We start from the raw sequence: 26,458 nt of genomic DNA, 5'->3' as shown, positions 1-26,458 counted from the left end.
TGTACCGTAATAGAATGGCGTTTCCCTCCAGGGACGGATCAATTAATAATAATTCACGTTTTCATTAATTGATTCGTAACGGATGTAGCATCTGGGAGAAGATCTAGGTGTAATATTCGACAGGTTTCATTTCTCATGATATGCTATATGCGCTAACTTGAAGATATTATTGGTGTTTGTTGTGTTTGTATATTTGTAACTGGTAATCATGGCAGAAAGTGAAAATTTGAGTTTGCAAACTTTGCTTGAAGCTATTAATAAAATTAACGCTGCTGTTAACGATACTAAAGAACGAATGCAATCACTTAATGGTAGTGTGAACGATACCAAACAACTAATACAATCACTTAATGGTACTGTTAGCGATACTAAAGAACAAATGCGATCTTTTAATGGTGTTTATAATGATACCAAACAACAACTTAATAAGACAAACAGTGAAATCCACCAACAAGTAGAAAAATGTCATAACAAAATTAACCAACAGTTAGAAAAATGTTTTGACGGTATTACAATTGGAGTATCAACATTACGGGAATCCTCTGTTGAATTGAAAAAGAGCTTAGAAAGAAGTGTAGACAAAATTAATCGTGCAGGGTCTGATAGTGTAAAACGACTCTCGACGCAGTTAAATGATAAGTTTGAGTCACAAGAGAAAGAAAGTAATCAAGTAAATAGTGTTGAAGTTACTAGTACTTGCACAGGTAAAGAATATGCGAACACTCCTAGTCTAGCTATTGACGAAAGTTCTTGTTGTCATATTGCTGTAGCAGACACACCTAGTCTGAAAATAGTTGAAAAGCGACAGGTAAGAGAAAATTGTGTATTGTGTGAAGGGTTGAATAACATTCACGAGCTGTGTGCATACCGTTTGGCGAAGAACAGCACTAATGTCGTCGTTTATTGTAATGAAATTCGAGGCAAAGAGACCTCAATGCGCGTTGGTAGCTTGTTATCGCAAACACTTGAAAGTGTGTTAGGTAGTGTACCGCTTAGTAAATTAGAATGTATCCCCGTCCGCACTAGTTGCTTTTACTTTGTTAATGTAACGATGGTCAAACTAGGTCATGTTGAAAGTAATCTGCACTGTTGTGAGTTAGTAGTCAGTCAAGTACAAGTTAAGCCACTTAAACGGATAACTTTCTTTGTACTCGTATGCATGATGTCTGTACATTCAAAAATCAAAGATAATAGTTCTGAGTTCAGTAAGCTTCCCAATTGTAGTAACATTTTTGTCTCATGGAAAGAAAAAAGCCTAGTTTGTTGTGAAATTTTCAGTAGCGTAAAGCATATGTGCAGTAAACTTGTCGAAAATCGCACTCATTTATTAGCTTATAGTAAAAAGAGTAAGAAAAACAAACGAAAGTTGCATAAAGTCCGTAAGAAAGTGAAAAAATTATTCCGCTTATTGCATAACTTTCATAAATTTTCAAACAACATCCTGCGTTCCAATCTTAAAAGTAGATTTGAATACCATCGTAGTGTAATGATAGAACATGGTACACGCAAAAATGATTCTGCTTATGTTTCTGAATTGTCTTCCGAAAGTTGTGGTACGAATGACAGTAATTTGAAATCTAGCGATCATAGTAGATCATTAAGTATTGAATCAGCTGTTGAATTAGGTGCAAACCGCAGATCATTTGTAAACGGTAAGAATTGTAAAGTTTTTCAGAAAACGTCCATCAGGCTATTCAGTAAATCACACGCACTGGTAAGAACCAAAAGTAAAAATAAATGCAAAACGAAATGTAGGTCAAAAATGCTTGTCAATGAAAAACCGTATGTTAATCGCGTCAGTACAATGAAAAACCCCAAACATGCAGGTGCGTCAAAAAACCGATATAAAATGAAAAGTAAAATTAGTGATCGATCAAAATTTCGAAAAATGCTAGTAAAGCATGTTGAAAGTCTTCGAAAAAATAGAAAAAATTGTGAAGATTGTGGTACAGTTCAAAAGTTAGTGAATCAATCTTCTAACGTGAATCAGTGTTTTACTTCACTACTTGGTATGCGATCCAAGTATCGACGCAGTGTTGCCATAATGAATGGAAAGTTAAAAGATGCAAAATTTAATGCTAATAAAGTGAAAGTCAAGCTGTTTAGTGCGTTAAAATGCAAAAGAAAGAGCAATATTTTATGCAATGTTGCCATCTCCAGTGTTGAAAAACAAAGTGCATGTATAAATGTGGTGTGTTCTAAAAGTAAAGCTGTAATTAGAAACCACTTAATCATTTGTAATTTTACGTTCATGATGTTTTGGCAAATGAAGCCGTACAAAATTACTCCTGAGTTAGAGAAACCGAAAGTAGGCGTAGGTTAAGTAAATTATTGCCTTCCGCTGGATTGATTGTTTGGAATATGTGATATTTGCGATGATTTTGGAATTGTAGAAAATTTAAAATTCTTTTGTAATCGTCGTCATATAGAGATACATACCACAAATTGTCATTTTGTTAAATTATTCTGTGTGTAGTAGTTTAGGTGTCAGCCCTGCTAGTCTTCATTTAAATGTAAAAGCAAATTATTCTGTGTTGAAGCATTTTGGCACTGTAACAAACGAAAGCTATGATGAAAGTGAACCTGTAATTTGGGAAAATAAACTCATAATGGCCGACTACCGTAGAAGTGAAAAAGTTAAAAAAAGAAACGAGAAATATAACGCATCCCAAGGAAGAAAATACAAAATAAAAGAAAATGATTTGGTATTTTTGTTGCAATCACATTTGAGTTCAGCAGTAGACAAAAAGATCCGCAAGTTTTTTATGCTTTACAAAGGTCCACTATTTTGTAAAAATAAAATTTCAGATAAAGTCTTTGAACTTGTAGATCCTTTAACTGGAGAATCTTGTGGCGTACACTCTATCGATCGTATGAGAGTGTGGAGACCCACTCAAAAAACTAGGAACATCTGGTTAGAATTAGCTAAGAAACATATACATGAAAAAGAATTTGATTCTGTAAGAGAAAATAGTGAAAAAACTGATTCTTGTGAACCGGAAACTTTAGTAAATGTTAATTCTTTGAATATAACAAAAGTTAGTTTGTCTGTATTCAACCAGAGCGAAAGTAATAAGTTCAATGTTCAGTTGTTGTTGAAAGAGCTATTGAAATGTGATACATATTTGCAATATTTAAACGATAAGCTAGATTGTCGGTGTCGTACTCTTATGTTAGCTCTAAATCATTTGCTGAATCCTAAGCTAAATAGACGTGACGTGTAAAAAAAAAAAAAGGTTTACATGAATAATTGTATTGTCTTGTTGATGCTTTGTGATAAGTTATCAAGACTAACTGTAAGATCTTAAACCACCAAATGTACGAGGTGAATTGTATAGCATTCGTGTGTTATTAAGAATGTAAACGATGATGTGCTCTGATGTAGTCAGAGTGAGAGTAAGTTTTTATGTGTCAGTGGAACACTGTGACACGAGTATTGAATTATGAATGGCAACTCCCCCCCCCTCATTTATTTTTAACCTTTGGGTTCACTTTTCTATGTTGTTTTATATTCCTACCTCACTAGAAGGTCTTGTTGCCATTCCAAAGGGGTGGGATGATAATAGAAATGTAATGGGGAAGGGAGACTTAAAAATTTAAGTGGATAGGCGCTTATTAGCGTAAAAGTGTGGCAGACTTACTTCTATCCGGCCTCACTCTTATTGTTACAGTACAAAAGAGTGGTAATAAACTTGTTTCATGTAGTTATTATGTTTAAATGATGTGTAATCCTTGTATTTGTGAATAACAATTTTGTTTTCGTAACTTCTTTGTCAGAATAGCGTGAGAAGTGCAAGTATGCTTCGTCATTTATGCAATTTAAGTATAATGTGTGTAGAATAAGTTTGTTCATTTCCTTTTGTGGAATATTGAAATACATTATTCAAATAATGTTTATTTTATCTATTTGTTGAAAAGTTGAGTTGTTCATAATAATTAATTGTTTATGTTTTGTAGTTTTTCGTATAATACCGTAAAGTAAGTAATGTGAATATTTTACCTCTAAATAATGCCATGATTTCGTATAATGTTTGTGTTATTTTAACAATAAGAGCGCATATAGCAATATTGTAATTCGTATATTAAAGGTATATCATGAGAATTATTTGTATATCTATTGTGAGTCATGCACGTATAAATGTTTAACTTAGTGACAGTGCCGAATGTTAAAAAAAAAAAAAAGGAAAAGAAAGAAAGAAAGAACTTTACAGACTTTACATATAAAAGCCCCATAAAGCTTTTATGTAAGTGTATAAATGCCCCACGCGTTTATCGTTTTTCTACGTTAAATGAAAGTTAATGAAACTTTTTCATCTGATGAAGTGTAAAAATTTCCTTAAAATATTTTCCGTATAAATGCAAATTCTGCGTTGGTGCATTATGTGACGTTCATCTGAATTTGTACACTTTGTGTGGTGTATGCTCCCCGTTGATTGTGCTACCACCTGGTGGTACCGAAGGAAAGGGAGTAGAGGAAGAGGAAGAAGAAAACAGAGAGAACTGCTGATTTGAAAACCAATGTTAGTGTAAGTGTGTGTGTGAACTATGATTCAGCAAGTTTTGCTGATCATAGTATTATCTCGACGCCGAAGTGCTTTTTTAATGATTTAAATTACGTTATGTTTTAGAAAAACTAGAACTGTCTTCGAAATTCCATAAATGATATGTGAGAATAATAATGCAGATACTAGTGTTTTTCGCAGGTGTTGTGTAAGTCATTATTAGAGTAAATCAGCCCCAAGTAGTACTTTATAACAAGGGGGGCGTGTTCGAGATTACATGTGAAAAAAAAGGACTTGGCAGGTGACTCTTAAAGATAATGGACTCGTGGTAATCAACTACTGTAAAATGTTCGAATAATATAGTATCTTCAACAGTAGTTGCCTCATAATGCAGTTATTACGCCAGCCAGGATGGACTGTTTCATAAACTTTTAAAATTGGAAGAAAGGACAATCTCCACCAAAAGATTATTTTGGATTCGCAGTGAGCTTACCAAAACGTGATTTCTACAATAGGCGCCACGACGAACTATACTATCTTGTGAACGATTAAAACGTATTTACGAACTCGTTACGAAAATGGGGCAAAACAAAAACTAGTTAGTATGTTACAAGTATGTTTAATCTTTGAATAAATGGCACTCTAATTTTCGATTTGTTTGTTTTCTCTTTTTTAGAACGCATGACGAATTAAGATTATGGTTGTTATGTCGCTTGTAAGTGATCTACAAAAACAGGTGATGTTATCATCTATTTTTCGTAACACGCCTTAGATCTTCGCCCAGGTGATCCGTCCGAATCTGGACCGTAACGGTGAAGTGTATCGCGCCTTCCTTGAACGATCGTCGTGAAAACAAATTTTCCGAACCCACAAATAAAATAGTGCAAAGCTGTATTATTTGAGGGCGAGAAGTAGGGAGTTCACCACGGAGGCCGGTTAAGGATGGTGTGTACCGAACAGTGCTAAGCTGTACCGTAATACTTTTAAACCTCTCCAGCCACAAAAACACAGTTTTACGTGATAGTGCACTTCTCCCATATTGCGATGATAGTCTGCGATGAATGTCTGACCCTTTGAGACCCTCCGACCAGAGGAATCGGATCACTGCTCGTTGTTCCTCTTTAGTGCAAACTTCTATTGAAACAGCCATGATATATCACCAAGAAGGAAGAAAAATGGAGGAATTAAAATCACACGTTCACAGCATTACCACAGCAGTATAACAGTAAAATATGCGAGGACAGAAGACAAAGTGCGTAATGTAAGAAAAGCTATGATAAAAGTGTAGATAATTTTTGACTTTCCCTCGTAAAAAGATAAAGTATAAAGTTTTATACAGTGTATTAGATAAGTAATAATTCCGTGTCATTGCAATGTCATGCAATCATCTTTCAAAATGTTAATTGAAGCCACATGAATTATGACTGCCAGAAAGTATTTGAATTAATCTTCAAAATAATCCTTCGAGAATATTTTTTTCATATAATTTATCGGAAATAAATAACGATTAATTATTGTTTAACCGTTATGATTTTTTAAACGATTATCAATTGAAAATTAACTCCTGGAAAATTAACATTAAATTAAATAAGCCAGAAGCTCATTTATCTACATTTCCTCTAAAAATTTCAAAGAAGAATTTGTCCTGACGAATGTTGTCTTGTTAAGGTTGATGTGCTCTTTTGATTGATACACGCCTTCTATATGGGCAATATTTAGGTTAAATAAATTTAAATTTAAGTTTAATCGTGACATTAGGCTATACTTTATTAAGATACTATGTATAGTTTGTTTCTTCAAACGAAGTCGAGTTCGTACATAAAGAATACCGCCTTCTACACATGGTGGCTCGTGCCATAATTAAGTCATCTCCCGGGAGATCTTGCGGAAAGAATCCCGATAACTAAATGGCCAACCAGAACTCTAATTTCAAACAACTGACAGTTGTTTGTCAACTCCACGTGGAATCCTAGTTGCCTCAGTTCCAAACGCTGTCCTATACGTTAGTTAGAAGATTGTTATTTAATATTCATAGTGTTTATATATATATATATATATATATATATATATATATATATATATATATATATATATATATATATATATATATATATATATATATATATATATATATATATATATATATATATATATATATATGTTATTCTCGATTCCCTATTCCCTTGCTGTTACATTGTCTGATTGTTGTTTCATATTAGCCATATTTTTGGAAGAAAGGACAGACACAGTGGGTATTAAACAAAATGTATCACAATTTTGTATAATAGAATTCTACAATCTCAGGAATTGATTTATTCGTATTGGAATAATATTACTCAGAAAATTATTTGTTTAATTTAATATTGAAATACAACATAACTGATTGTTTACTCCTTCCTGCTGCTATTTAACCCTTTCGTGGGCAATGGGAAGTATACTTCCCACAAAGGGAGCCTAGGTATGCTTTTATTTGCTGCACTGGGAAGCGATATTCCCATCAGTCTTAAGTCTTTTCAATATGGAAATGGGAATTGCATTCAAGAAATGATTTTGTTTGTTTGTATTGAGTGTGTACTGGGGAACATAGAGAAGGTATCGTCCCATCCTTGTAGAAAAATTCGCCCACGAAAGGGTTAACTAATCGCATCAATATATATATATATATATATATATATATATATATATATATATATATATATATATATATATATATATATATATATATATATATAAGTTAAACACCATCTCCATCTATTACGTCACGGTAATATTCAGTTAACCGACCGGGCGTTGTGATTATGTGGTTTCCATCATGCCAGCCTATTATTCAACGGACTTAGAATACGTGATCTGTTTTGAGAACATACCTCAATGGCCACCATGGGCTTACAGTTCCACGACGCCTGCCATGTCGCCCGTCGCGGGACTGTATCAAAAATGAATTTGTTGCGCAATAAGAAGAAATTAAAAAAAACCGTAAGTACGGGCTAATAACGCCATAACCATACACATTTTGGTCGTGATTGGATGAGTTTCGTCAATAGTAGGCATTATACAATATCCTTTCATTAAATCTAAATCCAATGGAGCACGGTGGCTGAGTGGTAGAACGCTACCTCTTGTGCATTGGATCCCCGACCAAGTAAGTTCGTGGTAGACATAATGGCGTCCATGTTTTTTCGGGGTACGCATTTCCTCCCAGCATTATCATTCAACTAATTTCGAAAACTTTTCGAGAAACGAAAAATTATCGGAAAACGGAAACTTATCGCAAAGCGAAAAGTTTTTCGAAAAACGATAAAATTTTCGAAAAAATGGAAAAAGCATTTTAAAAAAACGGAAAAATCGAAAAATAAAATTTCTAAATGTAGGAAAACAGATTTTTCGAAAAAGGCCATTAGAGCATAACGACTAATATCTTGACAGCGAGCGCGTAAAGGCGTTGTTTTACTGATACATTGGCCAGTGGTTCAAATCTTCTAAATTTGGTTCAGTTTTAATTAGAATCGTCTCAATTCCGTTCAAAGTTTATTTTCCTTAATGTTCTGGAAGTATTCGATTACTAATATCCTAGGTCGAATTTGTCAACTATTCGGTTAAATGAATAAAGATTAACTAGACAAGTGGTATTCGGTTGTAGTAACCAGAACCTCAGTGTAACGTATATTCAGAGTTAAAACAGGCCACTCTGACCCACTCTGACCCACCATGACCCACGACCCACCGTTACCCACTCTGACCCATCACCCACCCCACTGTGACCTACTCTGACTCACCAAAATCCATCGTCATCAATTCTGACACATGATTCACGCCCTCTTCTCTACTGACTAAAGAGTTTACACTTGTAATAAAACAATTTTGTGAAATTGTCACTAATCGGAGCTTGAATTTTTACGGTCAATCGCTTAACCACCTCTCTGTTACAATGATGGCGGATCTGACCTTTACGATATAAAATGGTAAAGTGTTTGTCAGTGTGGAAATTAAAGCACTTCAAGGTGGGGGGAATAGTATGTGCTTAAAATATACTTGTACAGTTCGAAGCATAGAAAATGTTACAACAAGTTTAAGTCTAACTTAGCAACAAACTCCTGCGCCGTGTGTTTATGCATTCCGATATACACTTCTCATCGACTAGTTACTTCCGGTATTCAACCCAACTCACTCCCCTCCTCCACTTCTCCTTGTCTAAAGCGGTGTGTGACGTAATGTACTCTTTCCATTCAGACAGAATAAACAGGAACCAGTTTACAAGGTTTATCGCTCTAAAACCGTCTCTTTCATTCGTTTGTTCTGAAATGCCTTTCTAGAGACTGAATAAAACAAAACGTCACAAAATGTTCCCATAGCTTCATAAACACCCTTCTTTGAATTCTTTCCCTTTTTCAAAGGCTGCGTATGAGATCAACCTAGGAAGATGCTCCTTGTGAATTCTATGGAAATTGTTAATCATAGCAGTAGGTTTTGTGCTTCCCAAAGTCTGTAATGCGTGCGCAGAGTTCTAAAATCTACTGACAGAAATAAGTGTTATTCATTTCTTGTCAATAATTGCAAGCAAATGTTCCAGTTGGCTTCATTTGGGCAGGACAGAAGAGTATAATTGCTCCCTCCCTTGAGCTTGAGAAATATATATGGTTTGATTAAATGTGTAGTAATATAATAAAAAAAGTTCGATCCCAGGTCGTGCCAAGTAAACTTTGTGACCTACAAACACCGTTAGCGTAGGGTTCTCCAGTTTTTTCCCACTTTTCATTCCACCATTTTCTTCATTGCTTATCGTCACCGTCTCCCTTATCTACCCCGCATATTCGTGGGACGGAAAACTTAAAGATTTCATTTCGTTTTTTTTTACTAATAAAAAATGAAACTATTATGTCGGCGGAGAATCTCCGCTTCTCCCTTCCCCCACAACCCCAGCAAAATCTAATATGGCGCAGCTTTTAACAACAAACCTATATAGATACGATAGCATATTGCTAGAGTGCTTACATTTGGCTTCAAGAGTCGAAGGTTTGATCCCAAGCCAAATTCTCTCAAGTTTAAATGACAGATGGCAAAGCATGATATGTATCCTAGTGCAGGAGATGATTGGGAGATTCATATGTTAGCGTGCATTGATTTTTAAGTGCAAGGATAAATAGAAGTTACCTTCCACACCAGTGATAACATTTTCCTACATGACGACATTTAACTGCCATATTAAGTGCAGAGCCGGATCTAGAAGGGAAAAACTGTGGGGAGGGGGCAGCCAGAAGCCATATATACCTTTGATAGCTGGACTATCAAAGGTATATATGAGTTTATTGTAAACTCTCGAAAATATATAAATAATAGCTTAAAGTATTTTGTCACTCAAAAAAACTGGGTGGCTAGGTCCCCCGGCCCCGGCCTAGATCCGCCACTGATTGAGTGTGTGTCCTATAGATACCTGCAAAGTTAAAAAATCATTCTCAAGAATGGCACGAATTTGTACTAAATTAAGACAGTAACTTACACATCACTTAAGTTCACTTGTGTTAATATCCATGGAAGGTCCCTGTGAACTGGAATTTTTCCATAGAAGAAATATAAAAATCTGGTATAATGCATCCCCAAAAGGAATTGCATTGATTTCTTTTAAAATTTAAAATGTAAAATATGTTGGCTTATTAAAAATGTATATTTAATATTTAGTTTATGAAAAAGTAAGAGCTTTCTAGATTAGTCTTAATATTTTAATAATTGAATAAATATGGATTTTTACATGATCAAAATATGATTAATAATAATTCTTGTATATAGAGAAGCTTTATATTTCAATAATTAAAAATTAGTATGTAGCAGTGAAGAACCAAGATACAGTTCTCTCAAAGTATATAGACGTTTTCTTTGCACACAGTATACAAAGGTATAGATTACGAAAGATACATGCCTACTTTTCACATTTTAATGGACTCCCCTTCCAGAACTTCAGATCCCCCCCCCAAAACCGAAGGAAATGGATAAAACACTGGTTTTAAACATTTTGTGCAAGCCATACTACAGTGCTTATTGGACTTTCAGGTAATTGGTGGTTAAAATATGTGTGGTTCCTCTCCGTGTAGGGTTTCGATTTCCTCTACCACCATCTAGTTCGACTTCGCTGATGGTGGTAAGTGAATAATCTATATTCAATATTTAGATTAATAAGCTAGATCGCGTGAGAATGCACGATGGGTAACACATAATTGCGAGTAATTTCTTTTTCTGAATTTAGACTGAAACATTGTGTACATACAAACCAACCAAAACACCAACAATAAATTTGAGCCAGGAGTGGTTAATGAACCAACCATATGCCGTTGACTTGTAAACTTTTGTGCCAGTGACACAACATAAAAGATGAAGCCTGGGAACCAAGAACACTAATCAACAGCACATTCTGATTAGCTCTTCAGGAACACCGTAGAAACGGACTTTTCCATCGTCATTCAGCATCTCTGCGCAGTTAATAAAGTAAAAAACATGACTCTTGGGTGCCGTATGTGTTGATAGTGGCCGATATAGATCACCTTCTGGAGGCGTGAGTTTGTCTAAATGTACAGATTTGTAAAGGTTTCCTTCATGGAGTTGTCACTTCTTACTAAAAATTAAGCTGCTATGATAACCCTAAACAGTCAGGATGGTTGGATTGTGATCAACGTCCAGGTTGACTTACAAATACATTCCTTCACCCGAAGAAGTGATGCTTCTGGTATGCTGATTTATGTTCGGGGTTGATCACTCATGTCTTTCCCAGACGAATTAAAACTATCACTGAGGATTGTTATAATGCTTAACTACATGAGGTGCAACGCAAAGTTGTTTACAAGCATCCAGCAATAGTCAACAGACATAGTGTGATAATGTTCCACAAATCTGCTTGTCCACATATCGTCGAAAGATCAGTACAGCCTCCTCATTAGTTGAGTTTGAAATCCCCCCCTTACCTACCGTATTATTCTGATGTTCACCTCTCTCACTGATCAACTACATCTTTTGACATCCCATACGTAGAAGAGATAGCATCGATCAACACAGAAGAAACGTATAAAAAGGTGTAAGATATTGTGCAAGAAATTACCCACTGTAATAAGAAATGTGAAAAGTAATCTTACATTGATGTTGCATCGTTTGGCATAATCCTCGTTTCGCCAAACCAATTATCTGACACTTTTATGACAGATAAAATATAAGATTTATGTCCGTCATTTTAGCCGAAATAAGGATACTCGTTTGGCCTAATCCTCGTTTTGTCTAAAATGGTGGACTATTAAAAAAATGGTGCAGATAAAACTGCAGGGAAATTTTTCGAAATAAATATTCCGTACATTGTGAAGAACTGAGAAATACAAATTAGTTTTCCCATAACTATTGTAATAGGACTATTTGCTTTCGGAATCATGTTTCGACAATTGTACAGTTATTTTTCCGTTCCATTTGAGAAGCCTCACAGAGTGTGCAGTGGCCATATTTGAGATGACAGGAAAACAATTTACACCTGATATTAATTTTGTTTAAAGGTGAGTGCTGTTCAAAAGTAACTTTGCAGTTTGTTTCCAAATATCTGATATTGTCAAATGGTACTGCTAATCGGTATGTTAAAGGAAATGTAGTTAGTGTGTTTCTTCTTATGTGGATGCAAAAGTGATTTTATTGTAGGTTTTCTGATCTATTAGAGAATTTCATTCCAGATTCAGTGCTTTTTTGAAACTGTTAATGCATTTTAAGGGATCCTATTGTGATTCTATTGTAATTATAATTCGTATGAAATTTGTAAACATTTCGAGCTAGATCTGAGAAAAGATCTCTAAATTTGCTCATAACTTAACAATAGAGAATTGTGATCGAAATGAGTGATTTGTGACAAATCGCTCCGCTGACAAATTGCTCTTTTGAAAATTCCACAATCCAAACATCTCAATGTGTTACTAAAGAAGAAAGTAGAAAAAATATATTTCAATTCTTATTACTACGTTTGAAATTACAACTTTTGAGTTGAATTTCCACTCGTTTCACATACTACCGGGAATGTCCATAGTTTAGTGTCGCCGTACCGATCACCCAAAACTGCGTGAATGTTTTTTGCGACACTCCATCAATAATTAAACAATTAACGACAATTATTTTTGCTAATTACTTATACAATCTTATTTTCTTAAAATCTTAAAACAGAGAAAAGAAAAGAACAGAAAGATGTTAGGCATTCTCGTCGCGCTGATTCAGTTCCTTCCAGCTACTTTACTTTTCCTCTCGGATGAAATATTATGTCTATTCTATCCTCTCTCAGCCAGCTGACTGTCTCCTTGAAAGGCTGTTAAACTATAACCTTTCCCGGCTGAGAAGATAACATTTTTCTTTTTAGGAGAAAAGTAACAGATTCTCACTTTGGGTATCAGAGCTTTAAATAAATAGAAAAGACAGGAATATTCTGAATTTAATTTTAGTTTACTCAAAGGTTAAAGGGTTATTTTTACTAGCCAGCAATATATTCTGTAACACTGACACAAAGTCCTATTTCCTCGCAACACAGCCACAAGTGTTCTATTAAAAATTTAATTACTCACTCTATTTTTGACATTTTCGTAATACCAATTGTCATAGTTCATAAGTTATTATTTTTACAGCACACTTGTAAAGTTTGAACTTTTAAACTCTCTAAATTTTATTGGAATCATAATGTTTCTGCCGAGTCTTGGTGTCTTTAAAAATATCCTACTAAATTTTACTTTCTGTAACCAGACGTGACTAAACATGAGGTCGAATGTCAACCTCTTCAAGTTATCAGGGTTCTGAATAATAAAATTATCTCATGTAAAGGAAGCTTTTAGGAAACGCCTTTCGCTTGCCTTGTGCAACTCAGAACCTCAAATTCGTTTTACAGGTAAGTAAAAATCCAATCAGGTAACACCCTGGCTTACCCCTGTATTCACACGTCACTTCTAAGTTGCTGACCGGGACTCATTGTCCTCAGTGCCGACTTCTATCGGAAATTCTCCGGACTTCCTCTTCGAAAGATATCTTGTATCTCCCGTCATCACGTCCTTCGGCGACCTGTATTAACTTTGTTGTGTCGGCACTGACTTTTAATTCCATCTTACGGCGTACGAAGCAAATACTCTACTACCACGGTCGCTTCATTAACAACTACCATCTCTGAATATTGAACTAGCAGTGCGTGTGTTATCACCAATTTATTCATTAGTGTTCACTTCAGCTGGACAGTACCATTTGTCTAATTGTGAGTATGCAGTCAATCGAGAACTTATTTACTACTAACAAGACTCTGTCTACCATTTTCTGAGAACTGGCTCTGCACGGATCTCTTAACGATCCATCATTAACTCTGACTGCTTGTGTTCCTGAACGCTTCCTATTGCAATAATAGTTTGCCTGTGCTAATACTGATTTATATAACTCTCGAAGACCTCATGTAGGAAGTTACTTGTGCTGTATCAAGTTCACTGACTTTCTCGAGTCATCAAATAAAACTCTTTCTACCTCGAACTTGCGTCGTTTACGTCATTCAAAATTCTTAATACTTCCTTTTTTCGAATATCTCATCATTTCTTGAGACCTCTATTAACGCCTTACTCATCGACGTGCGAACGTTGTAGTCTACTGGAGAAAGCAGACGACCTGTGGAGTGAAATCCCGTTGTATCCCATCCTATCTGGAGCTGAGTTCTACCATTCGTCTCACCTCTATCCCAATATAGTTGATCCTGGAGAAGACCAGAATGTGCGAAGTTCCAGAATTCAGAAGACTTCTAATCCTGTATGAAGCCCAGTAACGACATCGTCCTGTCGGAAGTCCTGGCCATCGTCCGTCTATCTTGCTCTGATGTTTCAGCCACTCGAACTATAAGTGAGTAAATTATAACAATGGTGTTCTTGAGTGTTTTAGGTGAATGTGCTACCTGGTGTGTACGAAATGTTTACAGCGACGTCGAGGTAACTCAGAGTCTTCCCATCTCGACTTGGAGTGCCCGGAAGTAGGACCACAAACCCCAGGTGGGTTACCATAGTTTCTTTCCTATTTTCATGTACCTATCACTTGCGTTTCCTTTTTCCATCAAGTCGCTAAACTGAAAAGGGGATCACCTCCCAAGTAGTTTCAAAGTTACTTTGAAACCTTCTAATTGTTTTGATATAACTTATGTGATTATTAACAATGAGAATTCTAACCGCTCTTCTCTTTTGGTTAATTGTTAATTACATTTGATTTCGAAGATCTCTTTCAATCCTATCGGTAACATCCTTGTTTAATTGTAGCGAGATTATGTGTTTTGATGTGATAATTGTTAAGTATTCTACACTGGCTGATAGCAGTGGTATTCCAACTCGCTGAAGTCCACACACTAATATTAACTGTGCTTTGAGATCTAATTGGACGTATTGTTTACATGTTAATTTATACTACTCATAATCATTCATTTTCTTGCCTACTAACTCCACTTGTCCTCATTCTAACGAGATCGTCTCACTATAGTTATCTGTATTCCTTCGGGACCCGAACTCCATCCCCTTGACGAGTGGCCATTCGATAGTCTATTTGCTTGAGATGGACACATGAGTTTTTGCGCCCTGATTTGGTTACTATTGAAATTATGTGCTAATAAATCATCAATCACCCGAGCTGTATAGCTCGCATTAGATACGGACTAATTTAAAGTCCCAATATAAACAGCCTTTTTCAAGGCTACCCATTACGCTTTAATGTTGTTATCGTGTTGTGTATGAACCCTTGAAACCCATAATTGGTGCCAAGCCGAAGGATTCGATACCATTACCGTCTCCCACAAAATTGGTGGCATGCGACTGCGCCCGATGGGCCCTGATATAATTTATGACTCTCCAGTGTGGTAGATTGTTGTGAATTGTTCTGATTATTTGATATTTATGATCTGGCGGTATATAAATACTTGTTGCTCTTGGCTATCGTTCTCTGTCGGTGTCTTCACACCCCGTTAGTACGCCCTTACACTAGTTAAGCGCTCGTGTTTGTTAAGTCGATACTTTTGGACTCTACCAGAGCTTACTTGGGAGCGTGAACAAACTATTCGCTACTGTTTGAATGCAAGTGATAGAAGCGGTGTTCTTACAATTTCCGAACACTGAAAATCCTACCAGTTACCCTTGAGACCGTTCGTGGGCGCAACAGAATACACCTTGTAATGCATAATACTAATCATCACTGCATTTAAACCTTGTACTGTACTACTAAGAGGAACCCGAAGCGACGAGCGGTTCGACGATAAACCTATAATAGTAGCATATAAACCCTAGCAGCAGAGAGAACTTGAAAACCGCTTGCTGTAAGCTTGCATTGCAAGTCGACCAAGCTTGCATCGAGTTAGATTGGAAAGCGTACAAGCATGCTGCGAGCTGGATTCCAGTAACGAAGTTACATGGGCGCAACCTTGCATTCAGTTTTCCATTCAACCTTGACGCAAACATTTTACGCTGGTGTGATGATATTACGCTCTGCGAAGTGTCTAAAACATCCCTTGCCAGTAAAACAAAAGGCAGATTGTGCGAAAGCATGCGTTCAAAATGCAAGCATAGAAAGTCAAAAGCCAAGCACGGGCCAACTGGCCGAAAACTTTCTTGCTACTTGGGAAGAAATGAATAGTGAAAATAAATCCTGTATGAATATAATATATTGCAGTGCTCCTTATTCATATAAATCACTAGTCACTGTAAAGGTAAATGCACAATTTATTCAATGAAATACGGCAAATAATGTAATAACAAAAATATCAATACTATACTTTCTGTTACAAAAACTCAATAGAAATTCTGTGAGACCTAGCACGAAATACGCATAAATTTTTACATGAATTAAAATTAAATAGAATCAAATATAAGCCATTATAATGCATAAAGAATTAACAAGAAAATGAAATCCACTGAACAATTTGCAAAGCATGCAATAAAATGAACGAAATACCAGAAATGTAAAACCAAAGTGATGTTTCCGTTTATTACTGCACACAAACTATATTTCCTTTAACAAACCGACTGGCAATATTATTTGATAATATCAGATGTTTGGGGAAAAATGCTAATGAAAATTTAATGTTGAAAAATTCTCATCTTTCAACGAAATTACCAATTGAGAAAATGTACGTTTAACTAGTACTTTATTTTCATCTCTAATATAATATGGACCCCCGTTTGTTCCACTGGCTAACACACTTTGCCTTTGTTACGCGTGATTCCGCTTTCGATTCCCGATGGGGGTTCAGTTGAACGAAAAAAGTGGTTCGGATTCCACCATAATCTGTAGGTCCACGTCTCTTTAGCCATCCTGGCAAAATCGTTTGACGTTAAACAAACATATCAAATATCATGTATAATAGGGTATGTAACTTTAAAAAAGAAATTTCAAAAACTTTTTTCAGTTCGTCTTTCTTGATTTTGAATTCCATTTATATAGGGCCTATCCTTTTTAGAACACAATTTTTAAATATACAATTTTAGTTCAAAGAGTGAGCCAACTTGTCCTCCTTCCTACAGCTATTCATTCAACGAATGAATCATATTATTGGTCCTTTGAGGCTTATGGTGGCTACCTCAAAGAACTAGGGACAGAAGTATTCACAATTCAAATATGTCTGTATTAAGTACTATTAAGTACCACATATTTTATTAGACTCCGCTAGACATGTCACACAGATTGGATCGGTCGCTAAAAGACCATGTTTGTATTTTCCAAAGATAAATGCTGGATGTTAAAAAAATAGGCAAATAGATCTTCGGGGAGGAGGGTTCCCGTCCGCCTCCCACGTGGATCCGCCAGTGCCTTCATGTAAGAAATTCCGGAAAGTTTCTATATAATATATCCGATCAACTTCTCCTGACACAAACCACCCTCACCTCGTATGTTTATATATGAAAGTATGAATACCACATATGAAAATATTTTGTCAACAACCCCATGAGTAAAACTACAGGTGCTAACGGCGAGTCTCTACATATGGCCGCGTACAGTTTGTGGTGCCAGCTTTGGCGGCCGAGGTGTCTGACTCGTTTTTAGAACAGAACCCACTTGGGAGCCAATGATTGGTTGAAATGAAATGAAACGAAATCTTTACGTCCCAAGGTTATGCCGGCTAGGCTAAAGGAGATGATATGTTGGAGTGTAGAAAGTGGGAGGAAATGGGAGAACCAAGAGAAAACCCACGCACACGAAGTGTCTACCACAAAGTTCACTTGGTGTGAGCTGGGATCGAACCAAGTACCTCATGCACCAGACGCGAATGCTCTACCACTAAGCCACCGTGGCCCTTCCGAGATTGGTTGAGTGATGGTTGCTGTCACAGTGCCAACGTGGAGCTGTCCATGCCATTGCCCTGCCCTCTTGTAGCCGCCGACCTTCTCATGACACATTATGCTTTTCCAAAAATAAAGTTGAAATAAACAGTTTTTTTTACGTATAATGTCATGTCATCTGTAACCCACTGAACCAAATGAAACGTTAAAAACTACACGAAAAATGTTGCCTCCATACCGGACCAAGAAGCACCTACCCCAACTTCTTTCTTATTTCTAAGTTCTGTCTTACTTCTCTAACATTTTCGCAGTGAGGCAATTGAAGGACAGTGCAAACTAGTACAGCGGCATTTCCGTACAATAGGATCAAAATCTGCATTTAATGAAACAAATTCATTTGCCCACAAGTAGCTATCCAACTGCCAGTCAAAATTCAAAAGGACCCACCCGAACTTCTCACTAGAAATCCAATAGGACCGCCAGTTCCAAAATGGCCTCTTCTTCCAGATTTTTTCACACATTTATTCAAATACCTAATTTATATTAGAATTTTAAAACTATTTTCTTTACGTATTGGTAGAAAATGAAATAAGATGTCCAACGAATATAAATCCACGTAGGTCTTTGTATACGTAACAATTATGGCCGCCATTTTCTAATATGACTGTTGTAATACAGCGGCTTTCCCATAAGAAAGAACCAAAATACTGGTTTAATACAACAAATAATTCCTTGTGCATACAAATAGGTACCCAAATGTTGCTAAAAAATTGATATGAAGCCAGCTGAATTTCTCACTCGAAATCTAATATGGCAGCCATTTCCAAAATTGCATCTTTCTCCAGGCTTACTTCTCACATTTTTGCATATACTGTGAAGTATCAGTGTAATCATAGTGACATGATTGTGAGATAACTGTGTAAACTTCTAAATTACTTTTAAATTAAATAAATTAAAATATTTATTAAATTGCGCCTATGTTCTACAGAATCATGAACTTTCTTTAAATTCCAAAGGAATAAAAACCTTTTATTAAGATTGTACATTTCCAGACAGCTTCTGTAACCACATATTTGTTAATAAACACGACTAATTTCCTTCTTCACTTTCCGCATACCTTACGCACAGCCTGATACTTCCCCATTCATTGAACTCCCAAGTCATCATTTTGCAGCCAAACAAAACTACGGAGGACACATCAACTAGGGGTAATCGCCACGAAGTTTAGGAAGGTGCAGGATCATCCGAGGCAATCAGATCTCACCATTGGAGGACGACCGACTCCATGTCCCGAGTATACCATTCTACTGGTTCATCGCCGCAGGCACATTTTGAGTTTGACATCTAAGTACTGACATGAAGGTGTAGAAGAGTATCATCGTAAAAGGCGCATCATCGCAGAGTGAACTCGACGCCCCTAGCAGTCCAGCAGGAATAAGATCCAGTTGTTGGCTGATTCCAGAACATCCAGGCTCCTCCGGGAAAAAAAAAAAACATTCATTATCCAGATGACCAGGACGACACCAGTCTAATTGGATTTGTCAGGCTAGTGCTTATCCTTTACCTTTTACTCGTAACCTATCTCTCTCTCTCTCTCACCTATTTCCCCAACTACTCATTTTTCAAAATTAAAAAATTTTAATTTCATTTAAATTTAATCATAATTTTACAGTTAAGTACCGTGTTGTGCATTAGTTTTATCCCCAATTTGTTGTGTTCATTTAATAAGTATTTTGAGCTACGACTGATGGCACAGCACCGGCACAATACTCATATTTATAGAAGAATTTTTCTAACTTCTTTCTCCTGATCTTGGTAGAAAATCAAATAAGCTTATTACGAATGCAAACTCACAGATGTATGCTTAAAAATGTGGCCGCCATTTTCTAACACAGACATTTTAATAGAGTGGCTTTCTCATAAGAAAAGATCAAAATACTGCGTTCAATAAAACAATTAAATCTTTTCACATATAAGAGCGTATCCAAACATGTCGGTCAAAAATTTAAAAAAAGCCAGTCGAATTCCTCACTAGAAATCCAAAATGGCCACTATTTTCAAAATGTCCTCCTTCCTGAGACTTCCATCACACATTTTGGATATAACCTAATTCACGTCAGAGTTCTCTAACGTTTCTCTCTAAGTATTGGCAAAGAATGAAAAAGGCTTTCCAACGACTTGAAACCTACTTATGTATAGCCGCCATTTCCTAATATGGAGATTTAATAGAGCGGCATTCTCATATGAGAATGTTAAAATACAACACTTAATGAAGCAAATAAATCCTTTTGAACATAAGTAGGTATGCAAATGCAGGTAAAAAGCTGATATGAAACCACTCGAATTTCTCGATAGAACTGAAATATGATCGCCATCTCCAAAATGGCCCTCGACATAGGGTTGTCTTTTTCTTCTGCTGCAATTGGTTAAGAATAAAATAACGTTCCAAACGTAAACAAACCCACATATATATATGGTTAACAAATGTGACCACGATTTCTTAAAATAGCCGTTGTTGAAGTTTTTCTTTGCATAGGTTTCAGACTTTAATAATTCAATCTATGTGGGAATTTTGTAGAATTTTATTTTCGTCATTGATAAATCATCAAATAAACTTTTTAGCAAATCGAAGCGCTTAATAGTTCTGTTAACTTTACCAATATCGCCGTCAAGACAATATATCAGGTACTTTCAGCAGCTTTACTTTTCTTCATTTCCAATAGGTCTATATTATTCAACAATAAGGAAGGGGAATGAAAATGATTTTCATTGCCAAAAAATATTGATATCGAGATGTCTGTCGAAGAGATAGCCGACTGTTTTGCAGACTATTTTAGTTGGCTGTACATAAGGAGGAGTATAAAGAATGCATACTTATGAGAATGGGAATTAGTAATTTGGATAACTGCGTGGATAGCCTATCGGTTTCTCAGATAGATATGAGAAAGAACAGGCAATAAATAAGTCAGCGAAAAACTTAACTAACCCAGATTGTATACTACCGGAAGTAGTGAAAGGACGCACGGGGCTGCAAAACATCCATTATAGTAGACCAACCAAACACATTTTTTATCTTCGTGTTAATGCTTAGTGTCCATGTTTTTCTGTATTGTTGAAATCGGTTGAATAGTTTCTTTTTTTTTTAAGGAAAAAGGTCATATATACCTAGGTACATAATAAATCAAAAATGGCGCTTCCAGTGCCCGACGACACATTTTCCGGGAAAATGTAGCTTATCATCACTTGCGTTAGACACGTTTTTCAACAGCGAAAGAATTTTCGAAAATGGTTCATTAGTTTATGAAAATTTATTATATATATATTGAAACTAAAACAACGCCCCCAGCGCCAGGGGCTCATTTTTCGGGATAAAATATAGCGTATCATTACTGTTATTAGGTAAGTTTTCCTACAGCGAAACAATTTTTTAAATACATTCAGTAGTTTCTGAAAATTTCTTACATATAACAAGCTGAAATACCCATTCTTCACATTGGTCAGATACAATATCTATATAAACAAACTGCAGAACGAAAGGGAAAAAATATCGGTCATTTTCTACTACTCTTACATATCCTGGTAAACGCTCCATGAGACCCATGACGCGTCTGGTTCCCAGCTGATGGGGGATATATTTGGGAGTCAGCGCCTATGGGAGTATTACCATTCACGTCAGTGACCCCTAAAACTAGGGATTTGACACCAATATAGGTCATTTTGGATTATTTTTACATGTCTCGGTATCTCCCGCCCCCGGTAATCCTCGGCCCGCAGCCGAATTTAGTCAATTTGAAAGTCAGAGTTTCACCATTGATCTCAGCGACCACGCTGTTGCCCTCGTTCCTTAGCTGATTGGGGCTAAATTTCAAAGTAAACGCGATCTTGAGTTTCACCATTGAGCTCAGTGACCTCGACGACTATGGATTTGACATTAATATAGATCATTTTGGATTATTTTTACATGTCTCGGTATCCTCCCTGATAACCCCGTCCCGCAGCCAGATGGGGTGAATTTAGAAGTTAATGCCATCAGAGTTTCACCATTGATCTCAGCGACCACGCTGTTGCCCTCGTTCCTTAGCTGATTGGGGCTAAATTTCAAAGTAAACGCGCACCTTGAGTTTCACCATTGAGCTCAGCGACCTCGACGACTATGGATTTGACATTAATATAGATCATTTAGGATTATTTTTACATGTCTCGGTATCCTCCCTGATAACCCCGTCCCGCAGCCAGATGGGGTGAATTTAGAAGTTAATGCCATCAGAGTTTCACCATTGATCTCAGCGACCACGCTGTTGCCCTCGTTCCTTAGCTGATTGGGGCTAAATTTCAAAGTAAACGCGCACCTTGAGTTTCACCATTGAGCTCAGCGACCTCGACGACTATGGATTTGACATTAATATAGATCATTTTGGATTATTTTTACATGTCTCGGTATCCTCCCTGATAACCCCGTCCCGCAGCCAGATGGGGTGAATTTAGAAGTTAATGCCATCAGAGTTTCACCATTGATCTCAGCGACCACGCTGTTGCCCTCGTTCCTTAGCTGATTGGGGCTAAATTTCAAAGTAAACGCGCACCTTGAGTTTCACCATTGAGCTCAGCGACCTCGACGACTATGGATTTGACATTAATATAGATCATTTTGGATTATTTTTACATGTCTCGGTATCCTCCCTGATAACCCCGTCCCGCAGCCAGATGGGGTGAATTTAGAAGTTAATGCCATCAGAGTTTCACCATTGATCTCAGCGACCACGCTGTTGCCCTCGTTCCTTAGCTGATTGGGGCTAAATTTCAAAGTAAACGCGCACCTTGAGTTTCACCATTGAGCTCAGCGACCTCGACGACTATGGATTTGACATTAATATAGATCATTTTGGATTATTTTTACATGTCTCGGTATCCTCCCTGATAACCCCGTCCCGCAGCCAGATGGGGTGAATTTAGAAGTTAATGCCATCAGAGTTTCACCATTGATCTCAGCGACCACGCTGTTGCCCTCGTTCCTTAGCTGATTGGGGCTAAATTTCAAAGTAAACGCGCACCTTGAGTTTCACCATTGAGCTCAGCGACCTCGACGACTATGGATTTGACATTAATATAGATCATTTTGGATTATTTTTACATGTCTCGGTATCCTCCCTGATAACCCCGTCCCGCAGCCGAATGGGGTGAATTTAGAAGTTAATTCGATCGAAAAAAATGAAATCTTTGAGTTGTATGTCCCACGGTTATGCCGGTTAGGCTAAAGGAGACGGTAATGATGAGAGATGAATGAAAATGGTGGAATGAAGAAAGTGGAAGGAAACTTGTGAACTCCGAGAAAACCCACGAACACGGTGTTTCTTATTATTATTATTATTATTACATTATGTTCGTCTCTTTTGCAGAAGCTACACATTTCAATGAAATGAGTGCGACTTCTAAAACCTGTTCTGATAAGGCTCACGACGGAGGTGTTTCGAATTTTGCGGACATCAAGATTTCAAGGCAGTTTAATGGAGATTCAAAAGAGAAACCAGCATTTTCTTTTAAAACAGTGTTCTAACTATTAATAACTATTAATAGCAGGTAGGTAGGTCTTAGGTCTGTAAGGTCTGAGTCGCTCCAGTGCCATCTGTTAGCGACCATCTTAGGTGCAGCCTAACGGCGAAGATGTAATCAGTAGATGTATCTCTCTATCTCTAACAGGTGTATCAGGAGTTCTTTGGGCCTGAGGGATATCACGTCTTTTATTTACATGACCTCCCAGTTTGTTCGCGGCCAAGTAAGTCTGTGGTGGACAACATCGCGTCCGTTTGTTTTCTCGGGTTCTCCCATTTTCCCACATTCTCATTTCACTAGTTCTTCCCTAATCATTCAATTGGTTCTTTCCACCCCTTTAAGCATAACAGGCATAACCATGAGGCATTAAAATGGAAGATTTATTTTCATTTCTCATTTCCAAATTTGCACCACTATGCTGGGTGGATAACAAAAATTGGGATACACCGTCCAAGAATCGAATCCGTGACCATCGTAATAACCACTAGACTAGTCTAGTAATGTTATGTTCAATTGCACTAATAAATGTTTCACTAGTAAACATAAAGATCGCATAATTCAATTTTGATAATTTCGGAATGCATTTGCGTATGTTTTGTTAAGACTCTCGGAGTTGGCTATAATGATCTTGTTTTACCTTAGAATATGATGAAATACATTTCATTGTGAACTCAGAAACAGTATTCTACTGACAAGGTGAGATTTCAAAAAATGACAATATTTTAACAAAAACCTTTTACAATTTTGTTCATATTTCATAATTAGATATTTCAGTAATAACCGAAGGTGCTCAGACGAATGGGATTGATGTTCACAAGTTCGGAACTGACGTTTATTTGATCTCACACTAACGATGTTGAAATGATGTGAGCGGCAGGTCAAGTACGCGTGATGTCGCAATCATATTGTGATCTTGAGATTGAATAAAGTTAGTACAAAGTTTAGTGAATTACGTTAGCATTTTATGATCATATCACTAGGTAGCTATTCGACAGCTACCTCCAAAAATATCTCGTCATTATCAGAAATATAATTCCCATTTTTTAACTCATCATGAGAAATTAAATCATAGAAACCGCAGCCACGATTATTTATACCTTTGGAAGGTTTTTGAAAGGATTCATCTTCGTCTCCTACAAGAGAACGAATTTTATCATTGCCTCTATCTTTTAAGTTTATCAGCTTGAATGTTACTGTTTTCTTGAAAGGCCATTCCAGGAGAGAATCATATTCTCCAGGACATATTATTAAGAAAACTGACAAACACTTTTCGTACTTTTTGCCACTAGTATTAGTACCACCATTGGGATATAATTGTATTTTCAGTTTATATCCAAATGGAAAAGCATAGAAAATGTCACTGTCAATTTTATTGTCAAAGCCACAAGAAGCTAACTTTTCAGAAAAGTTTGAGATATTCCACAAATATTTTCCAGATGTATTAACCTGAGCTTGCAACTTCGTTAGAGCAGAACCTCCTTTTCCAAGTGCTTCTATAACATTCTTAATGAATTCTGCTACATTCTCAGCTGCACCTTCCATTTCTCTCAATTTTGTTTCTATATCTTTTATAGCAGTTTCTTTCCTTCGAAGTTGTTCTGAAAGTTGCTCATTAGAAGCTTTCGTGAGTTCCAGATGATGAATACTTTCTTCTTGTAAGTGGCTACGTAGCCCAAAAGGAAACCCTTCGTATTTGCAACCAACACTTTCAAAGCTACACTTAGTGAAGAGTTTCACACATGCTTCATCCAGATGTTTGTCTATATTCTCTCTCTCGATACTTACGCCACAATACTTTGGACAATCAACTGGAAATTTTAAACAGTTTACGTGATGATCGCCCAACTCCTTGGCCTCCATTTCTTCACTACAATACTCACAAATAACAATTCTTTTAGGACATTCCCCCAATAAGTGTTGCTTCATATGTTTTCGCGGCATTTCTCTTCCACATTTATTCTCACAGTAAATAGGAATTAATTCACAAATATGAAAATGATCTTGAAGAATATCAGCCACTACTTCACATGCACAGTATTCACATTTCACAAGTCTCTTCATGCAAATGTTATCCAAGTGATGGCTCAAATAAAATTTCTGAACCATCAAATTACATTGCTCACAAGGGATTAAAGAAAATTCACAATTTTTTATGTGTAATTGTAAATCATCATGTAAAAGTTTCTTTCCACAATAACTGCAATTTGTGTGTATATGTTCGGAATGATTGGTTTCATGTATCTTCATATTACAACGCTCGACTTTCGCAGAACATTTTGTACACTGTACGGGCTCTGTTTTACATTGTTCGACATGATCACAGCGTAGTTGCTCAGAGTCAAAATCTCGTAGACAGAATTCACATTTATATTTCTCACCTGCACACACACTACTTTTATCAAGATTCACATCAGACTCTTGTGATCTGGCGCCATTATGTACACAAGTTAACTGGTGGTTTTCTAAGTCTCCGTCGATGTACTTTTCACAGTTCTGACAAAACTTAAATGTCGGCATTGTTACTAAGGAAGTGATTCGTACACCTCGGACAAAGTTTTGAATTAAATTTCACTTAACTTGTACTTTGTAGTATTTTCACACCAAAGTAAGTGAGCTTCCCTGATGAATGTTTGCAGAATTAGGAAAAAAAATTGCACGACAATATATGAGTTCACTAAATAATAGGTGTATACGAGATTCTGGGAAGTTTGCATTATCATCTGCACAACTAGAAGACGAGAATTTAATAAGACTCTAAGTGTTCAGATTCACATATTATTTCTTCTTTGGACGCTAGTAAAATGACAAACTATTCGAATATGACATTAGAGAGCATTATGTTCATATCAGAAGTTTACAGTACAAACACCATATCATTAAATTGATAAGATGTCTGAGGGAGTGGCTGTTTATTCTGTTAGCACCGAAGCGTCTTATCATATGAAGATTATTTAGTCCGCAAGTAGTGGAACATGTGTTGTAGTGATTGTGTTGGCTGCCAGAGCTAAAAAAAACATAATGCGTTAGCTGCAAAAACGACACACACACACAATTCTTACAAAATGGCAACTTTCGGGAAATCTGTTCTAAAGATTGCATATGACTATTAGTCACTAAACAATAATATGT

General features: G+C 36.5%; 1 protein-coding gene across 1 annotated transcript; it reads right to left on the bottom strand.

Moving 5' to 3' along the window:
• Positions 1-24,313: 24,313 nt before the first annotated feature.
• Positions 24,314-25,846, bottom strand: LOC145684983 (TNF receptor-associated factor 4-like). The gene has a single exon (XM_081757332.1). The coding sequence runs from the start codon at positions 25,844-25,846 to the stop codon at positions 24,314-24,316; it is 1,533 nt and encodes a 510-aa protein (XP_081613458.1).
• Between the last annotated feature and the right edge of the window lie 612 nt (positions 25,847-26,458).

Source organism: Thermobia domestica, chromosome 5 (genome assembly GCF_964235325.1).
Source record: "Thermobia domestica chromosome 5, izTheDome1.hap1.1, whole genome shotgun sequence".
NCBI lineage: Eukaryota > Metazoa > Arthropoda > Insecta > Zygentoma > Lepismatidae > Thermobia > Thermobia domestica.
This window is presented reverse-complemented; position numbering and strand designations above follow the sequence as displayed.

Bases quoted from the DNA above. Each gene is read 5' to 3' on its own strand.
- LOC145684983 (XM_081757332.1), bottom strand. From the start codon at position 25,846: ATGCCGACATTTAAGTTTTGTCAGAACTGTGAAAAGTACATCGACGGA.